Raw genomic sequence first — 25,131 nt, forward strand, 5'->3', positions numbered from 1 at the left:
TATTTTGTACAGTAGTCAAAAAGAGAAGATCATATTTGGCACTGATATTGCATGAACACAAATAATCCCATTATATACATGATGCACGCATGATACTGAATAATAAACTGCCGTTCTATCAACGAAATCCAACACAAAAAATGACGTACAGTCTATCAGGAAGTACCATTTGTGGCGGTTCCATTCACTTTGGCTTCAGACGGGTAGAAATCAACCTTTCCACCGCCCTGAAGAACGTTCAGTCGGTCATATAGAGAGGTGGCGCGAATGTATGGGTCGAGCACCCAGTATTGAGCCCTCAACTGCTCAATGAGAGCCGTTCTTTTCTCCACAGCAGCTTTGCTGGCCTCGTCATCCTTCTTTCTGCTAGCGGAGATCCACTCAACCGTGACATCCTGAAGCTCTTGGGCAAGCTGGTGTCTTTCCTTGATCAACTCATCGCGCTTGGCCGTATCTTCCATAGTCTTATTTTCGCCGGCCTGGGGCTCCACATAATTATATTCCCAGTCCTCATCGCCCTCAAGCTCTTTATAAATGCGGTCCTTGGGGATGAACTTTTCAAGGTCCTGGACATTCTTGGTGAAGTTGATCTTGGATGCGACCACGGGGTCAAGCCACCCCTTAATGATATTCCAGATTCCTATAGGGCGCATATTAGAGTTTGTCAAATGGTTTATTAATAGCACAGAAGAAGGCACGAACCTGAAAAGATCCAAGGGGCTTTGTGAATAAGCACAACACCCAAGCATTCAGGATAGTTGGCTTCGAAGCACTTAATCATGAATTTAACGGGATGGTAGTCCTAGTACATATTAGAATATATTCATATGGTGAACACGAGATGGGATAAATACCATGTTTGCTAGAGAGAAGTTGGACATATCAAAGACAACACACTACCATCTGTTAGATGCTTGTACTCCGCTCGGGTAGTGGTGGAAAACTTACAGCTGTTTCGACAGGAGGAGAAAGCATCATCCGGGCGGTCTCAATGGTGTACACTGTGAATCGATCTAAAGTATCGGTGCTTTGGTCGGATGGCTTGTGCAAGCGCACTCTGATAGCCACAATCGGCCGGCCGGCCTTGTCGACACCATGCATGAAGCTCTTGCCCATGCGCATCTGCGCCAGGAACTCTTCGCCCTTCTTCTTCTCGGCAGGATCTGAACTCTTGGATTGTTCTAGAGCTACCAGTTCGCCATTCTTCATGACATCATTGTCGACTTTCACGTCTTGCAATCTCCATCTGATCGTAGAGATCAACATAATCAGTGCCTTTTTGACATCCCACTTGCGCGCCCGAAGGAAGCGAAGAAGCAAGGAGTCAGGGTTATCTTGCTTAACCATGTTCCACAGAGTGAGCCGGATTTCCTCCGGCTTCATGTCTGTGAGTGCTTGCTGGAACTCCTTCGACTGTCCATATTTGTCATCACCATCGGTAATGTTGATGGAAGAGATACTGTTTGTAATCCCGTTGGTTGACTTGGTGCTTGCGGCGTCATCCACGGTGTCGTTGCCCCCACCGCCGAAGAAGGTGAACCTCCGCTTCGGTGGTGGTGGTTGTTTCTTCTGTGATGAAGGACTTGGGGGAGCGGCGGCATCACCATTCGATTCGATATGTTCCACGTTGATACCACACACCTTCAGCAGCAGGATCCAAAACTCCTGGAGCTTGACTTCCTGCTCTGGGGTGAGGTTACCCACAGTTCCGGGGGCGGCTTCGATAGGCATGGTTTTAAGGGTATCAATTGCACCAAGAAAGGGAGGTTTGATTTGTTCAGAATCCGGAGTATTCGTAATGAGATGAGAATCGCTTCCAGGATGGCGGTATTTATCCTGAATCCAGGTCGCACCACAGACGATAGCTAATGTGAATGTGATCGTCCAAAAAGATGAAGCCTTCCTCGGTCCGCCAAGTTTTGATACAGGTAAAGTGGAGAAGGGGCGTTTGGGTGGATTGGAGAAAATTAAAGTACTTGAACTCAAGCCCAGCTTCTTTGGGAAGATCTGTGCACTGGTGGAACACGACGATGCAGATGAAATGGATCTGGCCGAGGATATAATGAGACGGCAGCGTAGGAACCAACTAGTATGCATGTGCTATGAGCGAATGAGTGAGTGACAAGGGCCTTTTGTGCTCCCCTCTTCTCTATATGAGGTGAGACAGAACGAAGATCTAACCCCCTGAAAAAGTTTGAAGGAGCCGGGGGTATGCGGGGAAACCAAAAAGAAAGAGGAGGGAAAAAAAAGGGAGTTAGACAGGAAGTGAACTAAAGAAAGGGTCGACGCCGAGGGTCCGCAACGCAAGTCCCCTGGACCACTCAAAGCCACTACTAAATTTAGGGCCCTCTGGCCGCCTGAGGCAACTGCCGCCAGTCATCCACTTGACCTTCGGCTCCAGCGCCAAAAGCGGGGGATCAACAGGACGGCGTCAACAAACAAAAATCCAATCTCACATCCCACTCTTTTAATCATCGGTTCCCCAATATTAATGGTCACTTTCCCCCCAGATTTGAGCACCTTTCGCACTCCTTACCCAATTCGTCCTCCCACACCTTGTGTCACTTGTCCACCGTACCTCGGAATTTTCTGACACCCTCAATGGAACCTACTGCCTTTTCCCGATCGTCCTCGCGTCCACGGCCTACCTCGAGGCCTACGACCCCTCTACGGCCCAGCTCTCGGTCGTCATTACGTGAGGCACATGGTTATGGAGGCAATATCAGCAGTCTGGGCTATACCCAGCCCGCGATCAATGCCCTCGAGCCTCAATTCGCAGAGCTCGCCGACTCCATGGCTGACCTTGAGGCTAATTTCATGCACCTCCAGCTAATGCATGAGAGTCTCTCGCGCTTCGGTGAGAGTTTCGCTAGCTTTCTCTATGGCCTAAACATGAACGCCTTCTGTGTAGATTTTCCAGAGGTATGGTCACTAACGATACCAAGCCATCTTACCAAATTAACCAACGACTATAGGCTCCGATCCCCGAATCATTTAGAAGAGCTAAACAAGCGGAGGCGGAGAAAGGTATCAATATCGCACTATATCCGATAGGAACGTGTGGCACTAACATCACTCAAGAAGCTGAAGTGGAGCAAATTCGATCGGCTAATGATGGCGAAACAACATTCATGTGGGTCATTGATTGTTCCTCCCAATGTCATATCTTTGATGGCTTTTGCTAACTAGAGACTTGAATTTCAGGACCACTGATACCACTTTCGTTGAAAATCCTTCAAGTACCGTCTCTCCTAAACCGGCGCGCAAGACCACTACTCCTTCGCGGGGGACCACAAGAGGGTCTAGTACTCGCGGTCGTTATACAACCAGAGGCACCAGCCGAGCTCGCCCGAGCGCACTGCCACGGGGCAGGGGAATCCGGTGAAGATACTTGGTTGTAAACGTACAACCTCTCTTAATATACGGGCGCGTGCGCACACGAACAGAGCTTATCGACCTCTTAGCCGGTATACAACGTATCTGCCACCGGCCAGCATTCTACTAGCTCTCCATAATGAGCCTCAACCAACTTAACCAACTTATGCGGCGCGACAAGTTCGGGGATGATGAATGCATGTTAGGGTGTCAACTGGTACTCTTATGGGAAGAGGGGCATTTTGTCTCAACGTAGCCAGGATGCGTTGCCTTCTAGGTTTCTAGGCGGCAGAAGTGCCTGAGTCAACAAGAAACCAAAGACCAAAACCTTTGGCAGCATCCAAGTGCCTTCAAATTCTCTGTCAATAGTACAGCGATCTTAACTCAGGACAGTTGAACTCGACATGCTATAACAATGTGAATCAGAAATGCAAAGGGTTATCCCGTCGCTGGTCACTTCCGTAAGACTATGGTCGATCGTAATTCAATCAAATGATTAGTTAGGCAGTAGAAATTTCCCCAGATTCTTTACTTTTACATAGGTTTGAACGTGACGGTGACCGAAACCACGTGGTGAGTCTATCAATACGTACCGTATTTCTCGGATCAAATGCAGTCCCGGTTTCTTATCGCTCGGAAATTCGTGACCCTTGCGGAAGAAAAAAGATCTTGCAGGACTTCTTCTACTCCGTTGCCAGCGCCACACTCCATTCCGAGCCCTCCCCGTAACTATATCGAAGGTTCACCCTCGGGTTGTCCTGTATCCGTGATATAATTATATATCTTTCTGTTCGGGTTCTCTAGTCAGCCTGGAAACATCCCCGGTGTGACGGAGCTAAAGACCTAACTTATCTGGGGTAGTGTTCGGGACCGAGCCGACAGCGGAACACAGAGCACCATTCGCATTCACCATAACCAGTTCATACATTCTGTGCCAATTAATTGCGGCCTTTCAGCGTCTTTCTATATTGGGGGCTGGCCTCCGAGGGACGCAATGCTGATGTGATACAGCCAGGGTACTTGACGGTGTCTTAATCCATGGATTCCTATTGTATCTGCAGTTGATCTCAACGTCGCTCTCTTCCGTTCATGCTCAGGGTCCCTTGGCGTCTACCTACTGTGATAGATCTACAATCGTTCCTCAGTGTCGCGGGTCCATCCTTGGTCCCTCAACTCTTTTAACAACTCTATAAAGGCTGGTGTAACGTATAGTCTCCCAAGTCCCGCTGTCGCCATGGCCAGCGTCGCTTGTGTGTCGCTCCTTTCCGAGGCCGAGTTTGGTTGCGGTATGCGACTACCCTGAAAGCTCTCCTCTCTCGTTCTTACTGCTAATCCGCCCGGAAGAGCATCTTGCTGTGCAGCTTTCCCAAGATGGGAGCACTAGTGACCAGTTCAAGGCCTACTTCATCAAGTCACATAATTCTTTGGCCCCTCGCAAACCTGGGGACTTGCCTGCCACACAGAACAGCCTTCGTACAACCAGCTTTCTAAAACCAAAGTATATGTGCTTAAATTGCTCCGGCTCATTCACGATTGGCGACCGAAAGGCCCATACGGAAAAGACTGGACACCAATTCTGTGAGTGGGCCAACCTTCCGACTAAAACTGTTTACTGATCTTCTCCCCAGACATGGAATCAAGGAGTCGTACGTTGTTCTGTCAGGGATGTGGAGACTTTGTCTATGATTACGGTCTGGAGAGACTGCGATCATCAACACCTGAAAGCACGCTGAAACGTCTGATTACCATCTGCCCTTCAGTTCGCATCAAGAACTAAAATCTATTTAGTTGCCCAAAAACGTCGATTTAGCGAAAGCTCAACCGACGAGCTGTATGTCAGGAGTAATGCGAACAAGCGCTCTTGTGCGAAACAAGGTGTTAGGGGGCTGTTCAACCTCGGGCAAACATGTTATTTAAATGTCATTCTCCAGACACTGCTCCACGACCCGATCCTCAACACCTACTTCCTTGGGAGCGGACATCAGTCCCACGATTGTTCTATGCCTGATTGCATAGCGTGCGCTGTCGCAGAAGCGTTCGCCGACTTCAATAGCAGTGACAAGCCAGAAGGTTTTGCGGCTCTGAACCTCCTCCTAGCAACGTGGCGTGCAAGCTCTGTATGTCGTCTTTTCTTTGGAAATCTTAATATCATGTTGAGTACTGACTTCACCAGACATTAGCAGGATATCAGCAACAGGATGCACATGAATATTACCAGTTTCTCGTCGACAAATTACACGCTAGTACAGATGGACATCACGAGAACCATGAAAAGGGTTGCCCTTGCTTTTTCCACAAGACATTCTACGGTAAGCTCCGAAGTAGTGTAACTTGTGACAAGTGTGGCAACGTTACGCGGACGGATGACCCCATGGTCGATTTGAGTTTGGATGTCCAGGTGCAGGCAAAGAAACGGGCAATGGGTGGCGCTGGGCCCTCAGCTACCCCCACGCTGAGCGGATGCTTGGAAAGCTTCACTTCCCCAGAGAAGCTCATGGCAGGCGTCTACAATTGCAGCGGTTGTGGCGGAAGTTCTCAGAAGGCCACAAAACAATTGCGTATCAAGAAACTACCAGCAATTCTATGTATGCAATTGAAAGTAAGTCGCTTGCTTGAGGCCTATCAGCAACGCTGAGCTAAAGAACTGCAGCGCTATGAACATACATTTTCGGTTTCGGAGAAGCTAGAGGGTCGCATAGATTTTCCACTGTCTATCAACATGCTCCCCTACACAACCAATCCTGACTCGCGAGTGGACAAATCGAGGTATATTTATGACCTCTCATCCGCGGTAGTTCATAAAGGGAAATTAGACGCAGGGCATTACTATGTCTACTGCCGCCAAGGTGACGAGGTTTGTTTCCCATCTCCCCTGCCAAAATACGTGAGCAACCCGTTCTTGGGCCCTCACTAACATGAACAGTGGATCCTCTTCAACGATGACCAAGTCACCTCTGTAACGGAAGCCGATGTCCTCAGTGCCGATGCATATCTACTCTTTTACAATCTCCGCTCCTTGGCTGCTCCTCCTTCCCAGTAGAAGGGTAGACTTGGCACTCGGTAATGCGGATTGCTTGCTCATTACTTACACGTTTTAGCGACCAGGAGTCGATGGACAAAGGGTTCATTCGTGGCTTTTGCAATGCATTCGAATCAACGTTAAGTCGCAGGGGTAGCTTTGGCCTATAGAAGACTTATTAAACACTTATATAATGCGGTGCCTTTTGCTTCAGGAGACATGGTGGCTTAGCTCGTACAGCTAGGTTAGAGTAATTCCTTCCTCCATAGGTATCGGACGATCTACATATTCCGTCAGTAACCAGGCAGTTTCTTTTACTTTGTCTATGTGAAAGCCGGGCTACTTTAGGCCACCTCTTTCGGCATTCTTGTAGAGCGCTTTGGACCGTGTCCCGAAGTCCGGCTTTGAGAGAGCAAGGCACGCCGAGATAATGGAACGGCGTATTCATGGCATGAATACCGGTCATTATTGCACAAACTTCTACCGCGATCCTTACAGGCACTACAAACCAACATCGCAGTGCAACAGCATGTGCTCATTGTATCTTTCAGTCATCGACCAGCGCGTCTGGAGCTGCAAAGGAAAAGGGGGGGAGAGATATGAAGCCCAGTAATAGATTCCAGAAAAGTTCCTCATTTCAATTCAAGTATGAATTGGGAGAAAAGAAAAAAGGTTCGACATGACACCCTTTGATAAATTGTCAACACCGGCAATCGTGCATGATTTTCCTCCAACAACTTTTTATTATTCCACATATATTCCCCGTCGGAATCCAAGCGAATCGGTGTCCTTTCCGCTATTTCCCATGGTTGTTACCGAGCGCCGAGGATGTAACGAATATCGTGAATAGGAATTCGAGTTGATATTGATTTAACGGTACTATAGTTTGGTAAGATGTGGGTTAGTGATGGGTTTCTCTTTTATCCTTTCCCAGCTACAGGCGGTGCCTTCATTCGAGAATGTGTTGTCGTTGTTGCTAGGTATGGCAATTTTCAATCGTGCAAGCCATGTCACGAACCTTGTGGAAACCAATGTCCTGAGACTTCTCACGGAAGCACTGACGGCAGATGTTCATCTGTTAAAATAACCCCATCAGTTATATATTCCCAGGGACGCTTTTCTCAGGGTTCATATTTCACATACACCGTACTTGCGGATCAGACCAGCGCGGTGGGTGCAAACGCGGCTAAATCGTGAAACCTCCAATCAGTCTTCCCATCCCGAACTTCACCGGTATCGTAGACCTCAAATTTTATCGTCGTCTAGGGGAGCTTCTTTTTACAAACTATCACATACCATCCACGGGAGCCCTTGCCGTACCTATCGCAAAAGAAGGCACATCCATTAGCCAAAACGTATTATCTTTAATTCCAGAAACAGGGAATCCTTACTTGCGGGGGCGGCTGTACCACACGGACTCGTGAGTCATCTTGAATTGATTCGACGGCGAGGAAAACCTGGCGGGTTGACGGTGTTTGGGCAGGCGGTTGTCGTCGCTGGGCGTTGAGGTTGAACGGAGACGAATGTTAGGGTTGGAAAATGCGTTGTGTGCTTTCTCTGTCCCGATTCGGACCAGCTCGCTTGAGTAGCGCTAAACTATGTTGGGTTGCGGGTTAGGATAAGGGGGTCATGTGATGGGCCGCGTTGCTGGGTTGGGTTTAGCGGATTTGTTTTCAATCTTTCTCCGGGTTTGGAGGATCGGCGGTGGTATGTTTCTCCGCCTTCCTTGGACGCTAGAGGGACTACTTTATTGTGATCTTAGATTTGCTGCATGTTAAAAGTTGTTCATGATGTTTAAATTGATGGCGGGGCTTTTAGGCTATTTCATTGATGTGAATTTTTGCATTGCCTTCTTTGGATCATTTACTAGGATGAGGCTACTCTTGAATGAGTTAGAATCATCTATACGAAATAGTTCTAACCCGAATCATATATGAGATTGTTCTATGAGAACGTTTATGGTGATCAATCGTGTTTTGTCTAACCATCGTCCTCGTGACGCAGGGCGCAGGATAAAAATATATTTTCTTGTCCAACACATAAATACCCTGTCCAGGAACACCAACAGTAAAACATTATGCCATTCCCTGAACCTTATGTCCATTTACTTCAGGACTCGCATACTCACCCAACCATTTTGCTTCCCGGCCGCAGAAGCACTGGACCTGAATTCGCCGAGCTCTTCTCTTCCAAGTCACCCAAAGGCCACAATCTATCCTCTAGCCTCCCTAACTGGCGTTAGGTATTCCCGACGTCTCGTGACCGTTGAATGATTCCGGGAAGACATATGTTCCTGGTTTGACGCATACTCCCAGGACGACATTCACGAGCGACAGGGCCTGCAAGTTGATGGAATAAAGGAATCAGTCACCCACATCCTGAGCATCTTGTACAACCGAATCGGACGACTTGGTGGGAAGACCCGCCATGTTTATCTAGGACGTATCAGTCAAGGGATGGCAACCGCCTTACGGACATGGATTTGTGCCACCAACCAGATTTGTCGGCCACTTGGAGGCTTTGTGGGTTTCTGTGGCTGGTTTCCCTTTGCGCAGCAGGTAGAAGATCTGTTTCAAAGGTCACGGGGAAGCGGTGCTCTCAGCATTCCGGACAAGCAATTGGTAAGATTCTTCGGTGGCTAATCTCTTTCGCAACAGGATATCCGGCTCCGAAACATCGCAGATAAACACTACCATCGACACATCTTTATTGGCAATGCCCTGTGTTCTTGAGCCATGGAAGTGACGATGCTTGGTTTCCTGCGGACCCGGACCGACAAGCGGCTAGGGTCTTACAGCAAATTCGAATTCCTGTCCAGTGGCATGAGTTCACTGGTGCGGATAGCGATGGCCATTGGATAAAAGTACCCGAAGGGTTCGACCAAATTCTTCAATTCCTCGAGGAAATTAACAGCCGGGCCTAGAAGAGACGCCACCTGTGCGACGGGACGCTCTAGACGACTCCTATCAGGTCATAGACATCAAAGACGTAAAAGTGGTACTGCTATCTATAAGTGAAACGATGAAGCAAGCACAAGTACAACACCTGTCATTCGAGAAATCCCTGGCCACCCGTGATAGCTATAAAGCTCGGTGCTATCTTTCAGCATCAGGCCATAGATATTAGCACTAATTACGTCAATAAAGGCTGTCATTCATCAGACCGCGGCTGCGCCGGAAAGAGCATCCTGCTGCGTAGAACATCACGATTCCAATTCTAGAACAATCTGCTTGAACTGGGATACCAAGGGACATGTTTCCGAACGAATAAACGACCCTTCATAGCCAAGCAAACAGCAATTCCATTTCTTTTTATTCGTTTAAATCCACATTCGGTTCTACCAAAATACCGAACCCCACTTACATAAGAAACGCCCCTAACTAACTAGTGCCTCGCACCTGTAGTTTAGTACACATTAGGTAAAAGGAAACAGCCACCAACACCTGATCAGTGAACGCCCAGTCCTTCATCCGAGATAGCCGAATCAAGCCAGCTGATTGGTAGGGAGGCACAGACGATCTCGGAGATTAGTCTGTCCAACGAACACCAGGTGCCGGATTTCCGATGCAGTTACTAGGAACAGTAACAAATGATCTACCCTGTAGAAGGGAGTTGCGTCCGTCGGGACCTTCACGGGCTAGATTAAACCTAAGTAGACAGGAAAAACGGGAGATGTAACGAGTATTGTGCAGTTTTATGTATGCATAATTGTTTGGGGAAATATCAGTCCACTCGTTCATTTCAATATAATACATACGTCATGGGGCTTAAAAAATCCACCGATGTCAATAATAATAATTGCCGAGTGAGACCCTTGTCATTGGACGCAGGGTAGGCAGAAATCGATACACATCATGTTGGGGTCTGCTTCCAAGGAGAATTCAGCCTCGCTGGAATGGAGCCGGCTCCATCCATAGGGAGACAGATAACCTAAAAGGGTTGTCCCTTCGGGTTTCCCGGTTTTAGTTCTATTGATTATGTAAGATATCGCAATTGGGCATTGACCGACTTTATAGTACTTTGTTTGTCATGAAGGAATAGTGTTATGGGTTAATCTTACGATTTCATCGAGACGATATACTTTGGTGTTGGAAACAAGGACATTTTCTCCATCACTGTCCAAAGGCCGTTCATTATCGCCAAGCCCAAAACCCTTACTAACAGAGATAGTGGAGTCGCTAACAGCACAGACAGTTTCTGAGATGTATGTATGAATATGTATAGTTCCATCACAGCTATGGCTTCATTTGCGCTGGTCGTTGATTATCCAGCGATATTGCATGTACTATCGGAAGCTTACGAGTATAATTCAGACCTTATGGCGGCCAGTAGTATCGAGAGATCGCTGTCCAGCAGGGGTCTGGGATTCGAGCCTCGAGTCCGTGAAGGATAGATCAAGATGAATAATGACGACAAGGATCAGGTCACGAATGACTAATTGAAGAGAGGATTAATCAATGAGTCATACCACTTGAGTGGAAAAGCATAAGCGACACGAAGGTGTTAGAAAGGAAAAGCTAATTAAAGAAATTTTTTTTTAATGCTCCAGGCCCGAAAGGCAAGTGTGACACTTAAATCCACATTTCCGGACGTGTATCCAAGACGAAGAGTGCGTGTGCATACATCCGAGTACCAAAGCACGGAGAACTAGGACAGATAGAAGATGCTTGGTCGCTGGTATGACCTTTTTTTCCCCTTTCCCTCTCTTTCCTCGCTGTTCGGGGTTCATACTACGGAAGACCGCGGATGCGGGTGATTACTTCATCCGTTCCAACCAAGAACCGACCAGTCAGCCAAGGGAGGATCGTCATTTGGGTTTGTCAGATGAGAACACACGGTCACAGGGCAGGAGCCCCGTCCATGTCAACCTGCGAGGCCCACTTAATGTGTTGGTGGGTCCTCTTCCTCATCCGAGGGATGATGACCGCACTGGGACTGGTAGAGATCGACGCTTGTTTGCAATCCTCCAGCACTTTAGTACTTCCGTCCGCCGTACCACCTTGTGGTTGTGTACTCCAGCCCTCGTCCTCTCATTTGTTGCCCGTCACATCTACCGTGCCCTTGGCCGCATTTCGCGGGATGGAAATACGATCTGGTACCTAAAGTTTTGAACCGCCATGACTATAGGAGCCCTTTATTATAAGAGGAAACAGCATCCCGTCAATCACTAAGCGCCCTCTCAGCCCCTCACTGCGCATCTAACTTCCAGCTTAGCCTCCACGGTGTATCTATCTGTACGGTGCCTATTGTAGAAACCAAATCTTAGGAACAGCGGTGGCTTAGTGCGACACAGCGTGCATTAAAGCGTCCTTGTCCTTCTACACCCGCATGGGATAGTTAGCCGTGATATCAGCCCATAAGGCTTCAAGACAACTCCTCCAGCCCTCCAATAAGCTACCTTAGGTGCCTTCCGGCTGGACCAATGAGAAGTGCCCCCCCCCCCCCCGGTCAAGTGTTCTGCTGTGTGAACTGACACATCCGTTATGGAGGAGTGCGCGAGGGCCACGGTTTGAAAATTGAATGTTGATGATCTTCATACAGAAGAGGGGTATACATCCATGCTCCGGCCCTAGTACTCGACTTGGTAGTTTCTCTCTGAGTTCCTAAGCCACCTGGCTGGTAAGTGAGTAGTCTGTAAAGTATAAAGAAAGTTTCACTATTAAGCTTGGTAAGGTATGAGTTTGCATAGAGTCCTCATTCTGTTATCTTTTTAGTGAAGGTACGATATATCGTGGTAGTATGTACCTAGTAGTAATATGTGCCTTCCCCATCCCTAGGGCTCCCCCACCGAGCCCTATATGCAAGGAAGGTGGATGGCTTCGTCTTATATCATCCTCCCGTTGTTGGAGCATTTTCTTTTATTAATAAAGCAATGGTCGATAGATAATGATAATATATTGGACATGAATGATTACTGTACTGTTCGCTGTATATGGCTCGCATCTATTTGGGGGCCGCGAAAATTAACAACAAAGCATTGAGTTGGCGAATTGGGATGCTCGTGGGAAGACTGTCTACATCAACTGATGTACTCCGGTTATACTCCGTACCAATTACCTCCAATATCATTTGACAGGGAAGCGACTGAGTAGGGTGAAAGAAAAAGGGAAGGGAAAAAACAAAGCGTGGTGTTGATAAACCAATTATACGCGAGGACAGGAGGACAGTATCATGACGATCATTCATTTATCAGACAATAATTGGATTAGAAGCATGTTTCATTATTGTTGCAGTTGACAGTATTGTGCTTGTATGGATTGGTTGGTCCAGTTGTACCTATGTTATGGAGGCCATTTGTAATTTCCTTATGTCTTTTTCTTCCCTCTTATAAATCAATTGTAAGATTGTGTATGATTATGTTTAGCATGGTTGTCCAGATAGACACCCGAGAAACAGTGCCTAACCCATAGACTATGGCTCTAGGCCAGGCGCTAAACCAGCCGGTACCTTGGGATGAGGTCATGCTTTTCAAAAAAAAAAAAAAAAATTTTTTTCTCTTTTCCTTTCCTTTCCACGGCAGAACTTGGAGAGCCGGGAACTCCGAGCATCCGAGAAAGCCATGCCAAGTCCTTCCTAATTGTTTCCCTCTTCTCCCTTCCCTGGAATTATTACGTTGTGCCTTCTACTCCGGAGTAAATCCTTGGCTTAGGTATTCCAACAAGCAATGCAATGTACTTTTTAGAAGTCCGTATTGCTTTCCGTGTTGAAACCCGGAATAGTCTGACCTACGGTATTTTACCTATGCTTTGGTAATTCCATTACTGTACCAAGATTTCATTTGAAGGTTCCAGACTTCTAAACTTAACGTATTATGACACCACCGGTTCCAAAAAGGACAAGTCATGATGACGAATATTCAGATCCTAGTACGAGAGAGAGAGCTCTCTATACCGCCTCATCTAGGCACCCAAGGTCGAAATCGACAACGGCATCATACAGTTCCAATCAACGAAGGACAGAGAATGAGTATTATGATCACCCAAAAAAGAGAGTGCATTCATATCCCTGTTAGTCCGGCGCCTAGCGTGAAGCGTGCTCCCAAGTCTCCACTTTCGGCACGCAGAGCTTTGGGAGCTTCAAGTCAATAAGCCAGTCTCTTGTTTCCACGGCCCTGTCGGCCTCGCTGCACCTTATCCCCGCCGACTCCGAAAGGACCGCAAAATGCTCGCAACGAAACAGGCAATATGCGATCATGAATAAAGATTAAAAGAATTGGCGCGGCCTGGTGGTACCCGCTTCTACGGTTCACGGTCGTCGGTTGAATTCCATATATTCTTCCTGCATTCTCCCTTCTATTTCCACTTCTTCCAGTCTCCCTACATACTTCAGCCCTATACACCCACCCGTCTAGTGCCTGCTTGCGCTCTGAGGAGCTGGCGCATCACCCACCATAATACCGAATAGTACATAATACCTCTGACTGGTTGTGCCCGGGTTCTATACAGCTCCTGACATAAATTTAAATCTTTTTGGAGCTATAGGTCCTGATCTTGGGCTTTCCGGAACGTCCGCTTTGCGACAAGATTCGCTTTCACTGGACTTCACCTTTCTACCCTTTTTTTTTTTTTTAAAAAAAAAAAAAAAAGATTTTAATAATAATTCCAAACGCTTAAACTACGAGCGTCGCACTCATGTGGCAGAAGGCTTCTCGCGCCGCGATCGCGGCCTCCTTACTATTAATCTCGGTCGCCAATGCCGTACCTCATGGAGATGACCATTCGATGGACATGGACATGGACATGGACACCAATAGCACGCATAAGCAGCCCGAATCGCATGCCGAAGCAAGCGATGACTCGCCCATGAGCTATTTTGCGTATGGAAAACATTCCAGCACAATCATGGCTCATATAGGTCTGATGATTCTTTCCTGGTGCTTTATCCTGCCCGTTGGTAAGAACCCTTGCCCTGTTTTGTTCCTTCCTTCTTATTGTAGCCAAGACTGATAATACCGTAGCTGTTATGTTTAGTGTTGCGCGATCACGATTTGCACTTCCGTCGCAATTTCTATTCCTGTTGTTCAATGCGCTGGGTTTGCTTCTTGGAATCATCTATAATAGCCAGACTCCTGATCTATATGAGAACAATGCTCATCATAAGATCGGATGGATCGCGACCTGGGTTTTTAGCGCGCAAGCCATCATGTCGCTCATATTTGTCTACGCTGGTAGAGGCAAGTCCGATGCGACTTCGTACGAGCGCGTCGCGTTCCTCCCCGTGTCTACCGACGAGATGGCCGAAACTCCGACACACCCAACTGGCATTCATCATGAATACCGTTGGTCCGGAGACAGCGGCCAGGGTACCGAGATAAATTCGGCTTCCCTCCATAGTCGCCCTAGTTCGTCCACCTGCGCATCTCCCTCCTCGGAGTATGACACCTTCGATAAGCCGGAGGGCCACTTCCCAGAACAACCCACCCAGAGCCGCAGCTGGCTGCATAGCACCTTTGTGGACCGCTTCCTCGCCAGCCGTGTGCCCCGTATGGTCTCTAGCCGAGCCCTCCGGATACTCAACGGTATCTACTTGGTAATTGACAGGATCATTTTGCCTTTCGGTTTCGTCGCTATCGCCACTGGAGCTGTAACTTACGGCGGTATCATGGTAAGTAACTTTGTGTAACACTTTGCTTGTTTGATATTGCTAATACGGGAGTAACCCTACAGAGGAACAGAGAAATTTTCAACGGTCTTGCGCATTTCATAAAAGGTGGCATCTTCTTCTGGTATGGTGTGTTAACTTTGGGCCGGTTTATGGGCTGCTGGGCCGACTTGGGCTGGGCATGGAATGTCAAGCCGTCGAGCGAGATTGTTGGCCGGTGGAAGGCCAAGGTCCCTTCTGGTGAATTTACCGAGTCCTTCGTAATCTGGCTCTACGGTGCCAGCAACATGTTCCTTGAACACCTCACCAGTTGGGGCGGTAAATGGACTGCCACGGATCTCGAGCATGTGTCCATTTCCATCATGTTCTTCGGTGGTGGCTTGTGCGGTATGCTTTTTGAATCAAAGCGCGTTAAGAGCTGGCTGAACAGCACTGTCCTGCAAGCACCATCGAATCTTCGCAGGCATGGCTCATCCGACGTAGCCTGGCAGGTTCCCGAGACTCAAGGGGTTTCCCTCAACCCAATGCCTGCTCTAGTCATCCTACTTCTGGGTAGCATGATGGGATCCCACCACCAAAGCAGCATGGTCTCTACCATGGTACATAAGCAATGGGGCAACCTCTTGGTTGGCTTCTCGTTTGCTAGATGTATGACATATGTCATCATGTACCTCAAACCACCCACCTCTTATCTGCCCGCCCGTCCACCAACTGAAATCGTCTCTGCGTTTTGCCTGATGTCCGGTGGTTTAGTCTTCATGCTGAGTGTAGGTGTCACCTAATTCGGGGAAGACATTCGACTTTGCTAACTGTTTTTAGACCCGGAATGTGGTCGATTCGATAGAGTTTTATGGCCTCGACGCGATGTTCATATTTACCGTTGTTATGGGAGTGACCGCCTTTATCATGGCGTGCGAAATCCTGGTCATCGCCATCAAGGCATGGGCAGTCAAGAAGGAAACTCCTCAGCTTCCTCCTTTCCAATTTCCCGCCTGAGGTGAATCAAATTCCCAGGCCAAAGGACACACCAAACGACTTTGCCTGATGGGTATAGCTCCTTGCCCTTCGCATTAGAGAGCCTGAATAGGGTACTGTAACTAGGTGGCCATGGTCCCCTTGGTGGAAATTGAGAAAAGGAACAGAAAAGAAGAAAAAGAGCCAAAGAGAGAAAGGCAGAGACCGAACACCCTTGGCTTGATTATTGCAGCGATATACCCCCTAAACTATTTGATTTCGGCCTGGTGTCAGAGCTCGGGCTTACGAGCGTATACCACTGATACCGGAGCTTTGTTCTATGAACTTTGACGCGCCTCTATGCTAATGAATGATATCCCTGATTGATAATGTGGTGGAAGTTAATGACTGATTGGGCTTTTGTGATATATTGCGTTGTTTATATAATGGTCTGAGTGACCTGCGAATCATGAGCTACCAATATATGCATGTGAAATGATCATTGCACCTGTGAATCAGTATTGAACATGCTTGAATAGTTTCTTAATGGGGCATTTCTAGAAGGACCGGCACTGACGTATTTCGTGCAAGTGTTCAATCACTGATACGAACTACTGTATATGATGCAGCAGCAGTACTACTGTAAGAATGCGGTATGGACTAGATCCTAGCTTGAGTGACCGCCTTCGGAGTTCAAAGTAAACGCCGAGCGCCAAAGCTTATCTCGGGTCAACTTCCCGGGGGAGCGGTCGGCAGATTGTGTCTCTCATTAACGGGACTTGGCAGGGCAGCTTATGCATCGTATTGGATATCTGATAGATCTATACCGTCAGCATCAGGGAATTATAGCTTTTCTTAGTTTAATTTACCGGATACCCGATTTATTAAGGCGGACTCGAAATGAGGATTCAAGCTGACAGCTATGTGGAAAACATTGGAAGGATCGTGATGTATTAATAATACCGATGGGAAGGAAAGTGGGGAGTGGAGTGGATATCTATTCCCTCTTGATATTAAAATGGGCTGCGGTGTCATCTTCCGAGGTTCACCCCTCCATAACCCCAGGATTTTTTTTTTTTCTTTTATATATCCTTCTTTCCTAATAAAGAGATCATTAACGACCACTTCTCAGAAAATCTAAATCCCCCACTACAGAACTTCAAGATGGCTTCTAACCCCCCCGGGCCTTGCTGCGCCACTGGCTTCAAGCATGAAGGCAACCCAGTTGGCGAAATCAAGAACGTTAATGGCAGTAAGTGAACCTGGAGACCTATGCTCAGGAAATCGTGAATGCGCAATATCTAATGGCCTATGCATAGTCGACACCTATGTCGTCTACCCCAAGGACAAGAACACCGAGAAGGCTGTCATCATCCTGAGCGACATCTTCGGTATCTACGTCAATGCCCAGCTCATCGCTGACGAATTCGCCGCAAATGGGTACCTCTGTGTCCTCCCAGATCTCTTCCAAGGAGACGCCATTAGTCTCAGTGATAAGGAATCTGGAAAGGCCGATCTCCAAGCATGGTTCCCCAGCCACCAGCCTACCCACGTCGATCCCGTCGTTGAGGCTACCATCAAATACGTCCGCGAGGAATTAGGCGCTAAGCGTGTCGCTGGTGCCGGATACTGCTTCGGTGCCAAGTATGTCTGCCGCCACATGAAGGATGGAAAGCTCGACGTTGGTTACAACGCCCACCCCTCCTTCGTCACTCACGAGGAGCTCGGTGCCATTACCGGACCTCTGTCCATTGCTGCTTCTGGTAAGTTGGAGTCTCCTATGATGATTGATATGTGCCGCTCTTCAGGACTAATGCGCTTTTCCCTAACAGAAATCGACTCCATCTTCACTACCCAGCTCCGCCACGAGTCCGAGGAGACTTTGAAGAAGACCGGCCAACCCTGGCAGATCAACCTGTTCAGCGGTGTTTCCCATGGTTTCGCTGTCCGTGCAGATCTCAGCAACAAGCATTTCAAGTTCGCCAAGGAACAGGCCTTCTGCCAGGCTGTCAACTGGTTCAGACAGTACCTATGAGAAAAAGATTAGCACGTATTATTAGTTATTAGCTTTCTAATGGATATGAAGAATGTCATGATTCGTCTCTCTTGGTAGTACGACCTGGCTACTGACCTGTAAATCTCTAACAAGTATAGCTCTGTCAGCCAGCAGTGCTCCATATAACTTATATATTCACCAGTCGGTAGACGTGGTAAAAGGCGTCCATGCTTCTTAGTTATCTGCTAAGCTTAATTACCATTGTGGACGATTCTATTCTTAGTAACATATCGATAAGCGTGTTGCTCATCCCATGAATATAGCCTCAAGGAAGTCAACTATGAGATGGTGCACAGCGCAAGCAAAAAGCTCGCGACATCCACCGTAGACAAAAAATCATGATCTATAGTTGCGCTGTGGTCAATATACGCCTTAGGCACAGTGTGATAAGCCTTATCGATGGCACGTGATCATGGGGATCCGCGCCGGCAAAAGAACCGTCAGAAGAACAGGTGGACTATCGACGGGCGAGAGAAGGGAGTGCAAGAAGCTCCGGTCTTGTTGCTCGCTCTTTGTTCTGGTCATTGAAGTCTCTGGATTTCCTGCCGCTTTCACCTTATTTGGCCTTTTGCATCTGTTTTCGAAGCTTCCGTAATCCAATCTTCAATCTCTTTGTCGAGTGATTCTAGCGCTTGCGATCCGCGTTGTTGCCCCCTGTGGTTGACTAAAGTGCCAGTGATCATTGCAATTCACCCACGATTTCTATTCCCATCATACGCTAGCATTTGACAAATTTACGGCATTGTGTCCCTCTTTTCCATTCAAGTCTTCTAGCTTCGACTCCTTCGGCGACTGCATTTGGATCCGCGAATTCGATATTGAACCTTGGTGAACTACCTCTGTGACGGTTCCTACTTACAACCTGTGCATGTACAGCTAGTTGGTCTATCACGAGCCACCTCATTCTTCGTGTTAAAATCTTTCGCTGCGAAAATAACATGGCTACTCCGGCTGCCTTACCGCCGCTTCCTTTCAACCCTGCAAGGCTACGGTCATACTTGCTTCGCCTGCCTCTTTTTACGCGACTTGTGGTGCTGGTGATTATCGTGTTTTGGGTCCTGGAGTTACAAACAGTATGGAGCGTGGTACAATGGGGTTCGTTGACACCGGATGAGATCGGTATTGGTAGCAGTACGTATCCTTACACTGTTGCGTGTTACTTCTGGAAGACGAGTATAATACCCATGCCTGGCTCTGACACATTCATAGTGTACCGGATTAACACGTATCCATTCATCCACATGGGATTCTTCCATACTTTGCTGAATCTTGTGGCGCTTATGCCGTTGGTCGAGCGGTTCGAAGCTGAACATGGCACGTTGACTTCCGTGGCTCTGTTTTTAGGACGTAAGTCGTACTCGAATTGCCAGGTTCCACACGGATGTACTAATAGTGCTTATTTGCGTAGCTCTTTCTACGTTCCCTGCAGGGCTCTATATTCTGATTGAGAAAGTTCTTCTGCATAGAAACACCACTGTAGTTGGCGCGAGGTGAGTAATATGTTCTTCGGCCTTGCAATCAAGCCTGTCTAACAATCCTCAAGTGTTTGGGTTTTCCTCTTACTAGGCATCGAAGCTATCAAGACTTACAAGTCTCACCCATACTTCAGGTATTTACCCAGATATTGAGACCGTGTACAATTTGTAATCCGCTAACGTACGCCTAGTCTTGGGAATTACGGGATCCCTACCTGGACGTCACCATTGTTTGCGTGTGTTGTTATTGCGATCCTTATACCTAATACTAGTTTCCTAGGCCATCTGTGTGCTATTCTTATTGGCTATCTGTGTGAGTATCGCCTTCCCAGTAGCCAATGTCATTTATACTAACAATTCTGCATCAGTCGGCCTTGGATATCTCAAGGTGGTTGTCCCGCCTGAGAAGATCCTGAGATGGATCGAAGGAAAACTGAACCTGTTGGGACGGCTGCCACACTATGTCTCCGTTGACCAAAAGACGTATGGCCGATATGGAGTGCTCCCCACGACGAATACCATGGGCGAGAGAGGCACCCCTATGAGCTATCTTGGATCATCGCAACGCCTGGGTCCTTGAGATCGTTGGCTGCTAACGCTGTGTCAGACTGTTATATTTACAATTCTTGTGCATATTTTAGGACTATAGTAATCATCTGTTATAGTGGTCTAGTGAGGGGGAACATATTTTTGGGCTTATAAATGCATTTAGCGTGTTTCATTGACATGACGTTGAGCAAGTTGTGCAGTTGGTCTTTAGCGGCCGACGTAATAATCCGCGGAGTGGACTTACTTGTCCCCCCAATGCTCCCTTTGAGACACCGCGGACAAGTATGCGATCGACTCCGCGAATGCCTTGATTCCATGGCGTTAAAATGTAAGTACTTGAATAGTTATAGGGTTTAATCAGGCTGCATCAGCTTTAGCCCACTTACATCTAGCATCCTTTGTTATTACCCCGGATTCTACTATCGCAAGGACAACGCAGAGTTAAGCAAGCTGATTGAGAACCAATGACAGCCGCAATCCGCAAATTGCGGAATAATCCCCATTTCCTTTTCGTGCATTTACCGCACATCCTCTCGTTCCTATGCATCCTCGCCGGCGTCGTCTGGCTTCTTCTCCTTCCGCTCAATGACTACTCCCGTCAAACGTACATCTCCGAGAACGCGCTTCTCCCCGGCCAAGTCCATGCCTACTTCTCCGGCAGTGAACAGAACATTTTCCGCGGATACAGGAAGGAGCTGGAGACGCTTTTACCTAGTGGGGCTCCAGGGGAGGGGCCAGAAAGGAATAATCTTGAATTGACACCCGAGTAGGTTTGGGGTCTTGTCTTTGACGTCTGCCTACAGCCACGTACTAAGTCGAGCTCTCTACCAGGATCTCTGATAAAATACAATCGGTCCTCAGAGCTTCTGGCTTGAAAGTCGCGACACAGAATTATGAATATACTTCCGCTGGTATCACGCATCAGGGACAGAACGTCTATGCCATCATCCAAGCGCCACGGGGCGATGCGACGGAGGCGATCGTACTGGTTACGGCTTGGAAGACAGCGGATGGGGAGCTCAACCTGAATGGGGTTACCCTTGCGTTGACGCTGGCGAGATACTTCAAACGTGGGTTGCTTATGATTCCGCCGTACAACAAGGGTCATGGCTGACTGGATTCTAGGATGGTCTCTGTGGTCGAAGGATATCATATTTTTAATCACTCCTGACAGCAAAACGGGAACACAAGCGTGGATTGACGCGTACCATGACATGCAGCCGCCATCTGTTCAGCCCCTACCGCTGAAGAGTGGTGCGTTGCAGGGAGGACTGGTGGTGGAATACCCCTTTGATCATCGATTTGAGTCCCTACATATTGTCTACGACGGTGTCAACGGTCAATTGCCGAATCTGGATTTGATTAATACTGCCGTGTCGATTGCCGGTGGTCAAATGGGTATCGGTGCCAATTTGCAGGAGATGTGGGACCACGACGACAGCTATGAAGCCCGTCTGCAAACTATAGTGAGAGGTATGGCTAAGCAGGGTTTCGGGTACGCCACTGGAGCACATAGTAGTTTCATGCCATATCATATTGATGCTATTACACTGCAAACGAAAGGTGACGGCTGGCAGGATGAAATGGCCTTGGGCCGGACCGTGGAGAGTCTCTGTCGGAGCTTGAACAACCTCCTGGAACATCTGCATCAAAGTTTCTTCTTCTACCTCCTTATGCAAACTAACCGGTTCGTCAGTATCGGCACTTATCTACCCAGTGCGATGCTGATCGCTGGCAACTTTACCATCATGGCCATCGCGCTGTGGTTACGCACTGGTTACTATATGGGCTCTAAGCCCAAGCCTTCAGCCGACGCTACTTCGCCGAACGAAAAGGAGAAGGAACAAGCAGCAAGCCCCCAAGTCAAGGGTGAACCAGAGGTTACGAACGTAGAACACAAGGAACAAAAGAGCGATACCAATAGCATCAACGAGCGGCAACTAGCGCTTCCACTGAGCTTTGTCGTCGGCCTACATTTATTAGGCCTAATCCCTCTCTTCATCTTCAACAACCTCTCCCACAAGGTCAGCACCCCAATACTCTTATTTGAATTGCTCTGCTTGATCTTACACAAATTATAGTATTTCACAACCGCCACGTACATATTCGTCGTAGCCGATGTCATCCTCCCGCTATTCCTCGCAGTCTTGGTCAGCCAAGGCTTCCACCCCGAACCCCAACAATACCTCCTCATGAAGTCCTTCTCCCTCCTCCTTCTTGGAATTTTCCTCTCCACACTGGCCACCTTGAACTTCTCCCTCTCATTCATGATCGGCCTGCTTTGCGCTCCTCTCAGCTTCGTCAGTCGCATCAATCCTACCACCGATGCACCTCTCCGGTACGCACTCGCTCTCATAGGACTAGTACTTCTGAACCTTCTCTCGCCCCCGGTAGCCCTTCTCGGGGGCTGCTGGTACACTGGAGCCTCGGTCGAGACCGTCCTAACGCAAGCCGCGTTCGGATGGGATGTATGGGGAATGTGGACGCAAGTAATGGTATGGTGCGTTTGGTGGCCCGCCTGGATAATCGGATGCGCATTGCTAGGCTTCTCCCTATTCTAGAGAAGGCTATCGGAAGGTTGCTAGATACTCAAACTCCTTCCAAACTAGACCAAAATCTAGACAAACACCAATGTATATCATATCATATCATATCATAACATAGCTACATATACGTATCACCACAATGCAACAACCTCCCCCATCAGAACCAAACCAAGCACAACCAATCACTTCAAAACCACCCTATTCTAGACCCCCTCCCTTTTCCTAACAACCCCCAACATCTCAAACCCCGCCAATCCCCCCTCAATTCCAACAACCCTCTCCACCCCAAAACCCCCAGCAAAACACCGCACATAATCCCCCCAATCCGCCCTCGGCCCCAACCACAAAATAACCTCCACCTTCCCCATCCCATACATCTCAATATACCTCTCCACCAGCCTCGGGTCACGCGGATAGACGAACATCCACGCCGTGGCGTCGGGGGCCCGCTCGTGCAAGAGATCCCATGTGCCGGTGACGACGTGCATGTCTTGTTCGGGGATATAGCGGTTGACGGAAGAGGAGACTTCGACGCCTTCGATTTGGAGGGATGGGTAATGGTGGGTTAGGAGGGCTTCGAGGAGGCCGGTGCCGCTGCCGATTGAGAGGGTGAGGGAGGGCTTTGTGGGGAGGAGGGTGGAAAGGGTTGTTAGGAGGGTTATGGAGATTGAGAGGCAGCAGGTTGGGAAGGCTTGGGGGGTAGTTGTTAGGTTGGTTGGTAGCTCTGCCATTTTTTGGGTAGGTTTGGTGTGGTATGGTATAGTATAAGGTAATAGGGGGTAGAAGGAAGTTGAGTGTAGGGGGAGGATGAACTATGGTGGGTGAAAATTCTGCGCGATCGTATCTGTCTTTCATACGGGTTCAATGGTGGGTGTCAAAAGTCTAGTATTCATTTCATACATATAACCCCCAAGTGCTACTCTTTTTGCAGGACTCTTACATTAAGGATATGAGGAAACGACACTGGAACATAGCTCATGCAGCCCACACATCTTTACCAACACCTTCAATCCAGTGTCCCAGTTGGTTAACACCTGCGTCCCAGTCCTTCAGCCTATTCCGCATGCCCTCAATCTGGGCCATATCCAGAACCTTGGGCTGCACCCAGTTAATCTGCGCGATCTGGCCCACCTGGTCGATGGCACCCTTCAGCAGACCGAGCGACAGAGCCTTCATGATCAGGTGTTCGATCTCCTCGGGCTTCACCTTCGTCTCCGCAGAGATGGCCGCGAAGGTCAGATTGCGGTCATGCGGGGGCCGGCGGAAGACCATCTCTGTGAGAGCCGAGAGGGAGATCTTCTGGTAGAGGAAGAATCGATGTTGTTCTAGGAGCTGGTTCTTGGAGATGTTGCCAGCCAGCACGTCGTAGGCAGTGAGATCTCCACGGTTGAAGGCGAAGAGGAGATCGCGGAGCCAGCTATGGGGGGTCTCGGTGAGAGAGTCCAGAATAGGATGCAGAAGCAGTTCGCCAAAATTGTAGATAGAGTCGGAAACTAGGGCGGCGACACTGAGATTGTATGCGCGAGAAGCGCGCTCGGCTTCGCTGAGATCCTCAAGATTTATGCATGCGAGATAGAGAAGGGCGTTCTTATAGAATGAGGCGAATTCTTGTTTTTTCTAGGCGGGCATTATTAGTTTGTCTGGTAGTCGGTGGCGCTTTTATGTGACACATACATGGTAATAGTCGGCGTTGACTTTATAGAAGGAGGCGTGTACGACAGTCTCGACCGAATCGAAAGTATCCAGGACCTTCTGACACGTTTCCAGGTCTTTCTGTGCTCCATCCAGATCATTGAGCCGTTGCTTCACATTGGCGACGTCCGCAAGGGCATAGATATAAGCTTCTTGTGTGTCGGGCTTGTTCACCTTGTCGGCGAGTGATGTGAGGAAAGAGAGTCGTTCTTTGTCATCTGGGAGATAGAGATTTAGCAACGCCGTCTAGACCCAAATGCAAGGTGAACCATTGCCGAAGCATACCTGCACACTCTGTCGATGCCATCAACCCCAACGAGACGAACTTCAGCTGATTGATCTTGTCGGCGAAGCTGAGCACGAAGGTCTTAAATATCGGTAACCGCTGAGGGGCGCTCTCTGGAAGACGGAAGAATTCAACCAAGGAGTTGGTAAGCTGGTGCCATAATTTCCGCTCCCAGTAGTCTTCGAAACTGAGGAAGTATGCCTGGCATTGTTCGGGAGCTTGCTGAAGCTGGTCGGCCAGGAAGTCGGAGATCTTCTGGTTCTCCATCGCGGGGAGAGCAGGGGATGCGAGATAGAGTCGTGTGATCAGATGCTGGGTGATAAGCAAATACTGAAGCTTGGCGCTGTTGAGGAAGAAAGGAGAAGTACGAGAAGAGGCCGTCGGACGAAGAGTATGAAGCAGCAGTTGATGATGACGATGGAAGCGTTGATGGGGAAGTGGAGCGAAGCTCACTCAAAGGCTCAAAGGCGGTGTCTTTGCGCCGCCCGAGCACATGACACTAGAGGTAAACACCAGTAGACATCTATTGAAGTATAGAGCCCTGTGACACGAGTACTATCTCTCTCCATGTCCTTTTT

The 25,131-nt window shown here is 48.4% G+C and overlaps 9 protein-coding genes across 9 annotated transcripts; 5 read left to right on the forward strand and 4 right to left on the reverse strand.

Moving 5' to 3' along the window:
* Positions 1 to 2: 2 nt before the first annotated feature.
* BDW43DRAFT_287373 (CRAL/TRIO domain protein) lies at positions 3 to 2,245 on the reverse strand. The gene is made up of 4 exons (XM_032043154.1): positions 949 to 2,245; positions 855 to 896; positions 703 to 802; positions 3 to 640 (listed from the first exon to the last, which is right to left on the reverse strand). The coding sequence occupies exons 1-4, from the start codon at positions 2,095 to 2,097 to the stop codon at positions 156 to 158; spliced, it is 1,776 nt and encodes a 591-aa protein (XP_031896570.1). The 5' UTR covers positions 2,098 to 2,245; the 3' UTR covers positions 3 to 155.
* A 14-nt stretch (positions 2,246 to 2,259) lies between these two features.
* On the forward strand, positions 2,260 to 3,959 carry BDW43DRAFT_287374 (DASH complex subunit DAM1). The gene is made up of 4 exons (XM_032043155.1): positions 2,260 to 2,922; positions 2,976 to 3,027; positions 3,082 to 3,133; positions 3,205 to 3,959. The coding sequence occupies exons 1-4, from the start codon at positions 2,602 to 2,604 to the stop codon at positions 3,383 to 3,385; spliced, it is 606 nt and encodes a 201-aa protein (XP_031896571.1). The 5' UTR covers positions 2,260 to 2,601; the 3' UTR covers positions 3,386 to 3,959.
* An 81-nt stretch (positions 3,960 to 4,040) lies between these two features.
* BDW43DRAFT_287377 (putative ubiquitin C-terminal hydrolase Ubp8) lies at positions 4,041 to 6,637 on the forward strand. The gene is made up of 8 exons (XM_032043156.1): positions 4,041 to 4,178; positions 4,237 to 4,661; positions 4,720 to 4,953; positions 5,004 to 5,111; positions 5,164 to 5,492; positions 5,549 to 5,974; positions 6,026 to 6,229; positions 6,299 to 6,637. The coding sequence occupies exons 2-8, from the start codon at positions 4,610 to 4,612 to the stop codon at positions 6,413 to 6,415; spliced, it is 1,470 nt and encodes a 489-aa protein (XP_031896572.1). The 5' UTR covers positions 4,041 to 4,178; positions 4,237 to 4,609; the 3' UTR covers positions 6,416 to 6,637.
* Positions 6,638 to 7,913, reverse strand: BDW43DRAFT_287389 (40S ribosomal protein uS14). The gene is made up of 5 exons (XM_032043157.1): positions 7,786 to 7,913; positions 7,691 to 7,714; positions 7,538 to 7,580; positions 7,413 to 7,469; positions 6,638 to 7,273 (listed from the first exon to the last, which is right to left on the reverse strand). The coding sequence occupies exons 1-5, from the start codon at positions 7,821 to 7,823 to the stop codon at positions 7,265 to 7,267; spliced, it is 171 nt and encodes a 56-aa protein (XP_031896573.1). The 5' UTR covers positions 7,824 to 7,913; the 3' UTR covers positions 6,638 to 7,264.
* A 6,038-nt stretch (positions 7,914 to 13,951) lies between these two features.
* On the forward strand, positions 13,952 to 16,666 carry BDW43DRAFT_287399 (Ytp1 family protein). Its single transcript, XM_032043158.1, has 4 exons — positions 13,952 to 14,287; positions 14,352 to 14,998; positions 15,061 to 15,762; positions 15,815 to 16,666. Exons 1-4 carry the CDS (start codon positions 14,026 to 14,028, stop codon positions 15,989 to 15,991), a joined length of 1,788 nt encoding a protein of 595 aa, XP_031896574.1. The 5' UTR covers positions 13,952 to 14,025; the 3' UTR covers positions 15,992 to 16,666.
* Positions 16,667 to 16,992: 326 nt separating this feature from the next.
* On the forward strand, positions 16,993 to 18,045 carry BDW43DRAFT_287406 (dienelactone hydrolase family protein). Its single transcript, XM_032043159.1, has 3 exons — positions 16,993 to 17,201; positions 17,269 to 17,712; positions 17,782 to 18,045. The coding sequence occupies exons 1-3, from the start codon at positions 17,114 to 17,116 to the stop codon at positions 17,982 to 17,984; spliced, it is 735 nt and encodes a 244-aa protein (XP_031896575.1). The 5' UTR covers positions 16,993 to 17,113; the 3' UTR covers positions 17,985 to 18,045.
* Positions 18,046 to 18,943: 898 nt separating this feature from the next.
* BDW43DRAFT_302873 (GPI-anchor transamidase subunit GAA1) lies at positions 18,944 to 22,590 on the forward strand (the record flags this gene model as incomplete). The annotated part of the gene is made up of 10 exons (XM_032045321.1): positions 18,944 to 19,136; positions 19,215 to 19,352; positions 19,414 to 19,495; positions 19,549 to 19,614; positions 19,672 to 19,793; positions 19,849 to 20,052; positions 20,501 to 20,795; positions 20,861 to 21,099; positions 21,155 to 22,053; positions 22,111 to 22,590. The coding sequence occupies 10 exons, from the start codon at positions 18,944 to 18,946 to the stop codon at positions 22,588 to 22,590; spliced, it is 2,718 nt and encodes a 905-aa protein (XP_031896576.1).
* Positions 22,591 to 22,778: 188 nt separating this feature from the next.
* On the reverse strand, positions 22,779 to 23,306 carry BDW43DRAFT_314597 (uncharacterized protein; the record flags this gene model as incomplete). The annotated part of the gene is made up of 1 exon (XM_032047848.1): positions 22,779 to 23,306. One exon carries the CDS (start codon positions 23,304 to 23,306, stop codon positions 22,779 to 22,781), a length of 528 nt encoding a protein of 175 aa, XP_031896577.1.
* BDW43DRAFT_287414 (proteasome regulatory particle lid subunit RPN9) lies at positions 22,858 to 24,997 on the reverse strand. The gene is made up of 3 exons (XM_032043160.1): positions 24,553 to 24,997; positions 24,250 to 24,485; positions 22,858 to 24,192 (listed from the first exon to the last, which is right to left on the reverse strand). The coding sequence occupies exons 1-3, from the start codon at positions 24,818 to 24,820 to the stop codon at positions 23,551 to 23,553; spliced, it is 1,146 nt and encodes a 381-aa protein (XP_031896578.1). The 5' UTR covers positions 24,821 to 24,997; the 3' UTR covers positions 22,858 to 23,550.
* Positions 24,998 to 25,131: the final 134 nt, after the last annotated feature.

Source organism: Aspergillus alliaceus, assembly GCF_009176365.1.
Source record: "Aspergillus alliaceus strain CBS 536.65 unplaced genomic scaffold BDW43scaffold_49, whole genome shotgun sequence".
Taxonomy (NCBI): Eukaryota; Fungi; Ascomycota; class Eurotiomycetes; order Eurotiales; family Aspergillaceae; genus Aspergillus; species Aspergillus alliaceus.

Coding starts and splice junctions, on each gene's coding strand:
- BDW43DRAFT_287373 (XM_032043154.1), bottom strand. CDS start 2,097: ATGCATACTAGTTGGTTCCTACGCTGCCGTCTCATTATATCCTCGGCC. Junction 897..948: donor CTCCTCCTGTCGAAACAGCT/GTAAGTTTTCCA, acceptor AACAGATGGTAG/TGTGTTGTCTTTGATATGTC. Junction 641..702: donor AGCCCCTTGGATCTTTTCAG/GTTCGTGCCTTC, acceptor TGCGCCCTATAG/GAATCTGGAATATCATTAAG.
- BDW43DRAFT_287399 (XM_032043158.1), top strand. CDS start 14,026: ATGTGGCAGAAGGCTTCTCGCGCCGCGATCGCGGCCTCCTTACTATTA. Junction 14,288..14,351: donor GTGCTTTATCCTGCCCGTTG/GTAAGAACCCTT, acceptor ATAATACCGTAG/CTGTTATGTTTAGTGTTGCG. Junction 15,763..15,814: donor GTTTAGTCTTCATGCTGAGT/GTAGGTGTCACC, acceptor AACTGTTTTTAG/ACCCGGAATGTGGTCGATTC.
- BDW43DRAFT_287377 (XM_032043156.1), top strand. CDS start 4,610: ATGGCCAGCGTCGCTTGTGTGTCGCTCCTTTCCGAGGCCGAGTTTGGT. Junction 5,112..5,163: donor ACCTGAAAGCACGCTGAAAC/GTCTGATTACCA, acceptor AAATCTATTTAG/TTGCCCAAAAACGTCGATTT. Junction 5,493..5,548: donor CAACGTGGCGTGCAAGCTCT/GTATGTCGTCTT, acceptor TGACTTCACCAG/ACATTAGCAGGATATCAGCA.
- BDW43DRAFT_287406 (XM_032043159.1), top strand. CDS start 17,114: ATGGCTTCTAACCCCCCCGGGCCTTGCTGCGCCACTGGCTTCAAGCAT. Junction 17,202..17,268: donor AATCAAGAACGTTAATGGCA/GTAAGTGAACCT, acceptor GCCTATGCATAG/TCGACACCTATGTCGTCTAC. Junction 17,713..17,781: donor TCTGTCCATTGCTGCTTCTG/GTAAGTTGGAGT, acceptor TTTCCCTAACAG/AAATCGACTCCATCTTCACT.
- BDW43DRAFT_287374 (XM_032043155.1), top strand. CDS start 2,602: ATGGAACCTACTGCCTTTTCCCGATCGTCCTCGCGTCCACGGCCTACC. Junction 2,923..2,975: donor TCTGTGTAGATTTTCCAGAG/GTATGGTCACTA, acceptor CAACGACTATAG/GCTCCGATCCCCGAATCATT. Junction 3,028..3,081: donor ACAAGCGGAGGCGGAGAAAG/GTATCAATATCG, acceptor ACATCACTCAAG/AAGCTGAAGTGGAGCAAATT.
- BDW43DRAFT_287389 (XM_032043157.1), bottom strand. CDS start 7,823: ATGACTCACGAGTCCGTGTGGTACAGCCGCCCCCGCAA. Junction 7,581..7,690: donor GGCAAGGGCTCCCGTGGATG/GTATGTGATAGT, acceptor TTCACGATTTAG/CCGCGTTTGCACCCACCGCG. Junction 7,470..7,537: donor GTCTGATCCGCAAGTACGGT/GTATGTGAAATA, acceptor TTATTTTAACAG/ATGAACATCTGCCGTCAGTG.
- BDW43DRAFT_287414 (XM_032043160.1), bottom strand. CDS start 24,820: ATGGAGAACCAGAAGATCTCCGACTTCCTGGCCGACCAGCTTCAGCAA. Junction 24,486..24,552: donor GGCATCGACAGAGTGTGCAG/GTATGCTTCGGC, acceptor TCTATCTCCCAG/ATGACAAAGAACGACTCTCT. Junction 24,193..24,249: donor TCAACGCCGACTATTACCAT/GTATGTGTCACA, acceptor ATGCCCGCCTAG/AAAAAACAAGAATTCGCCTC.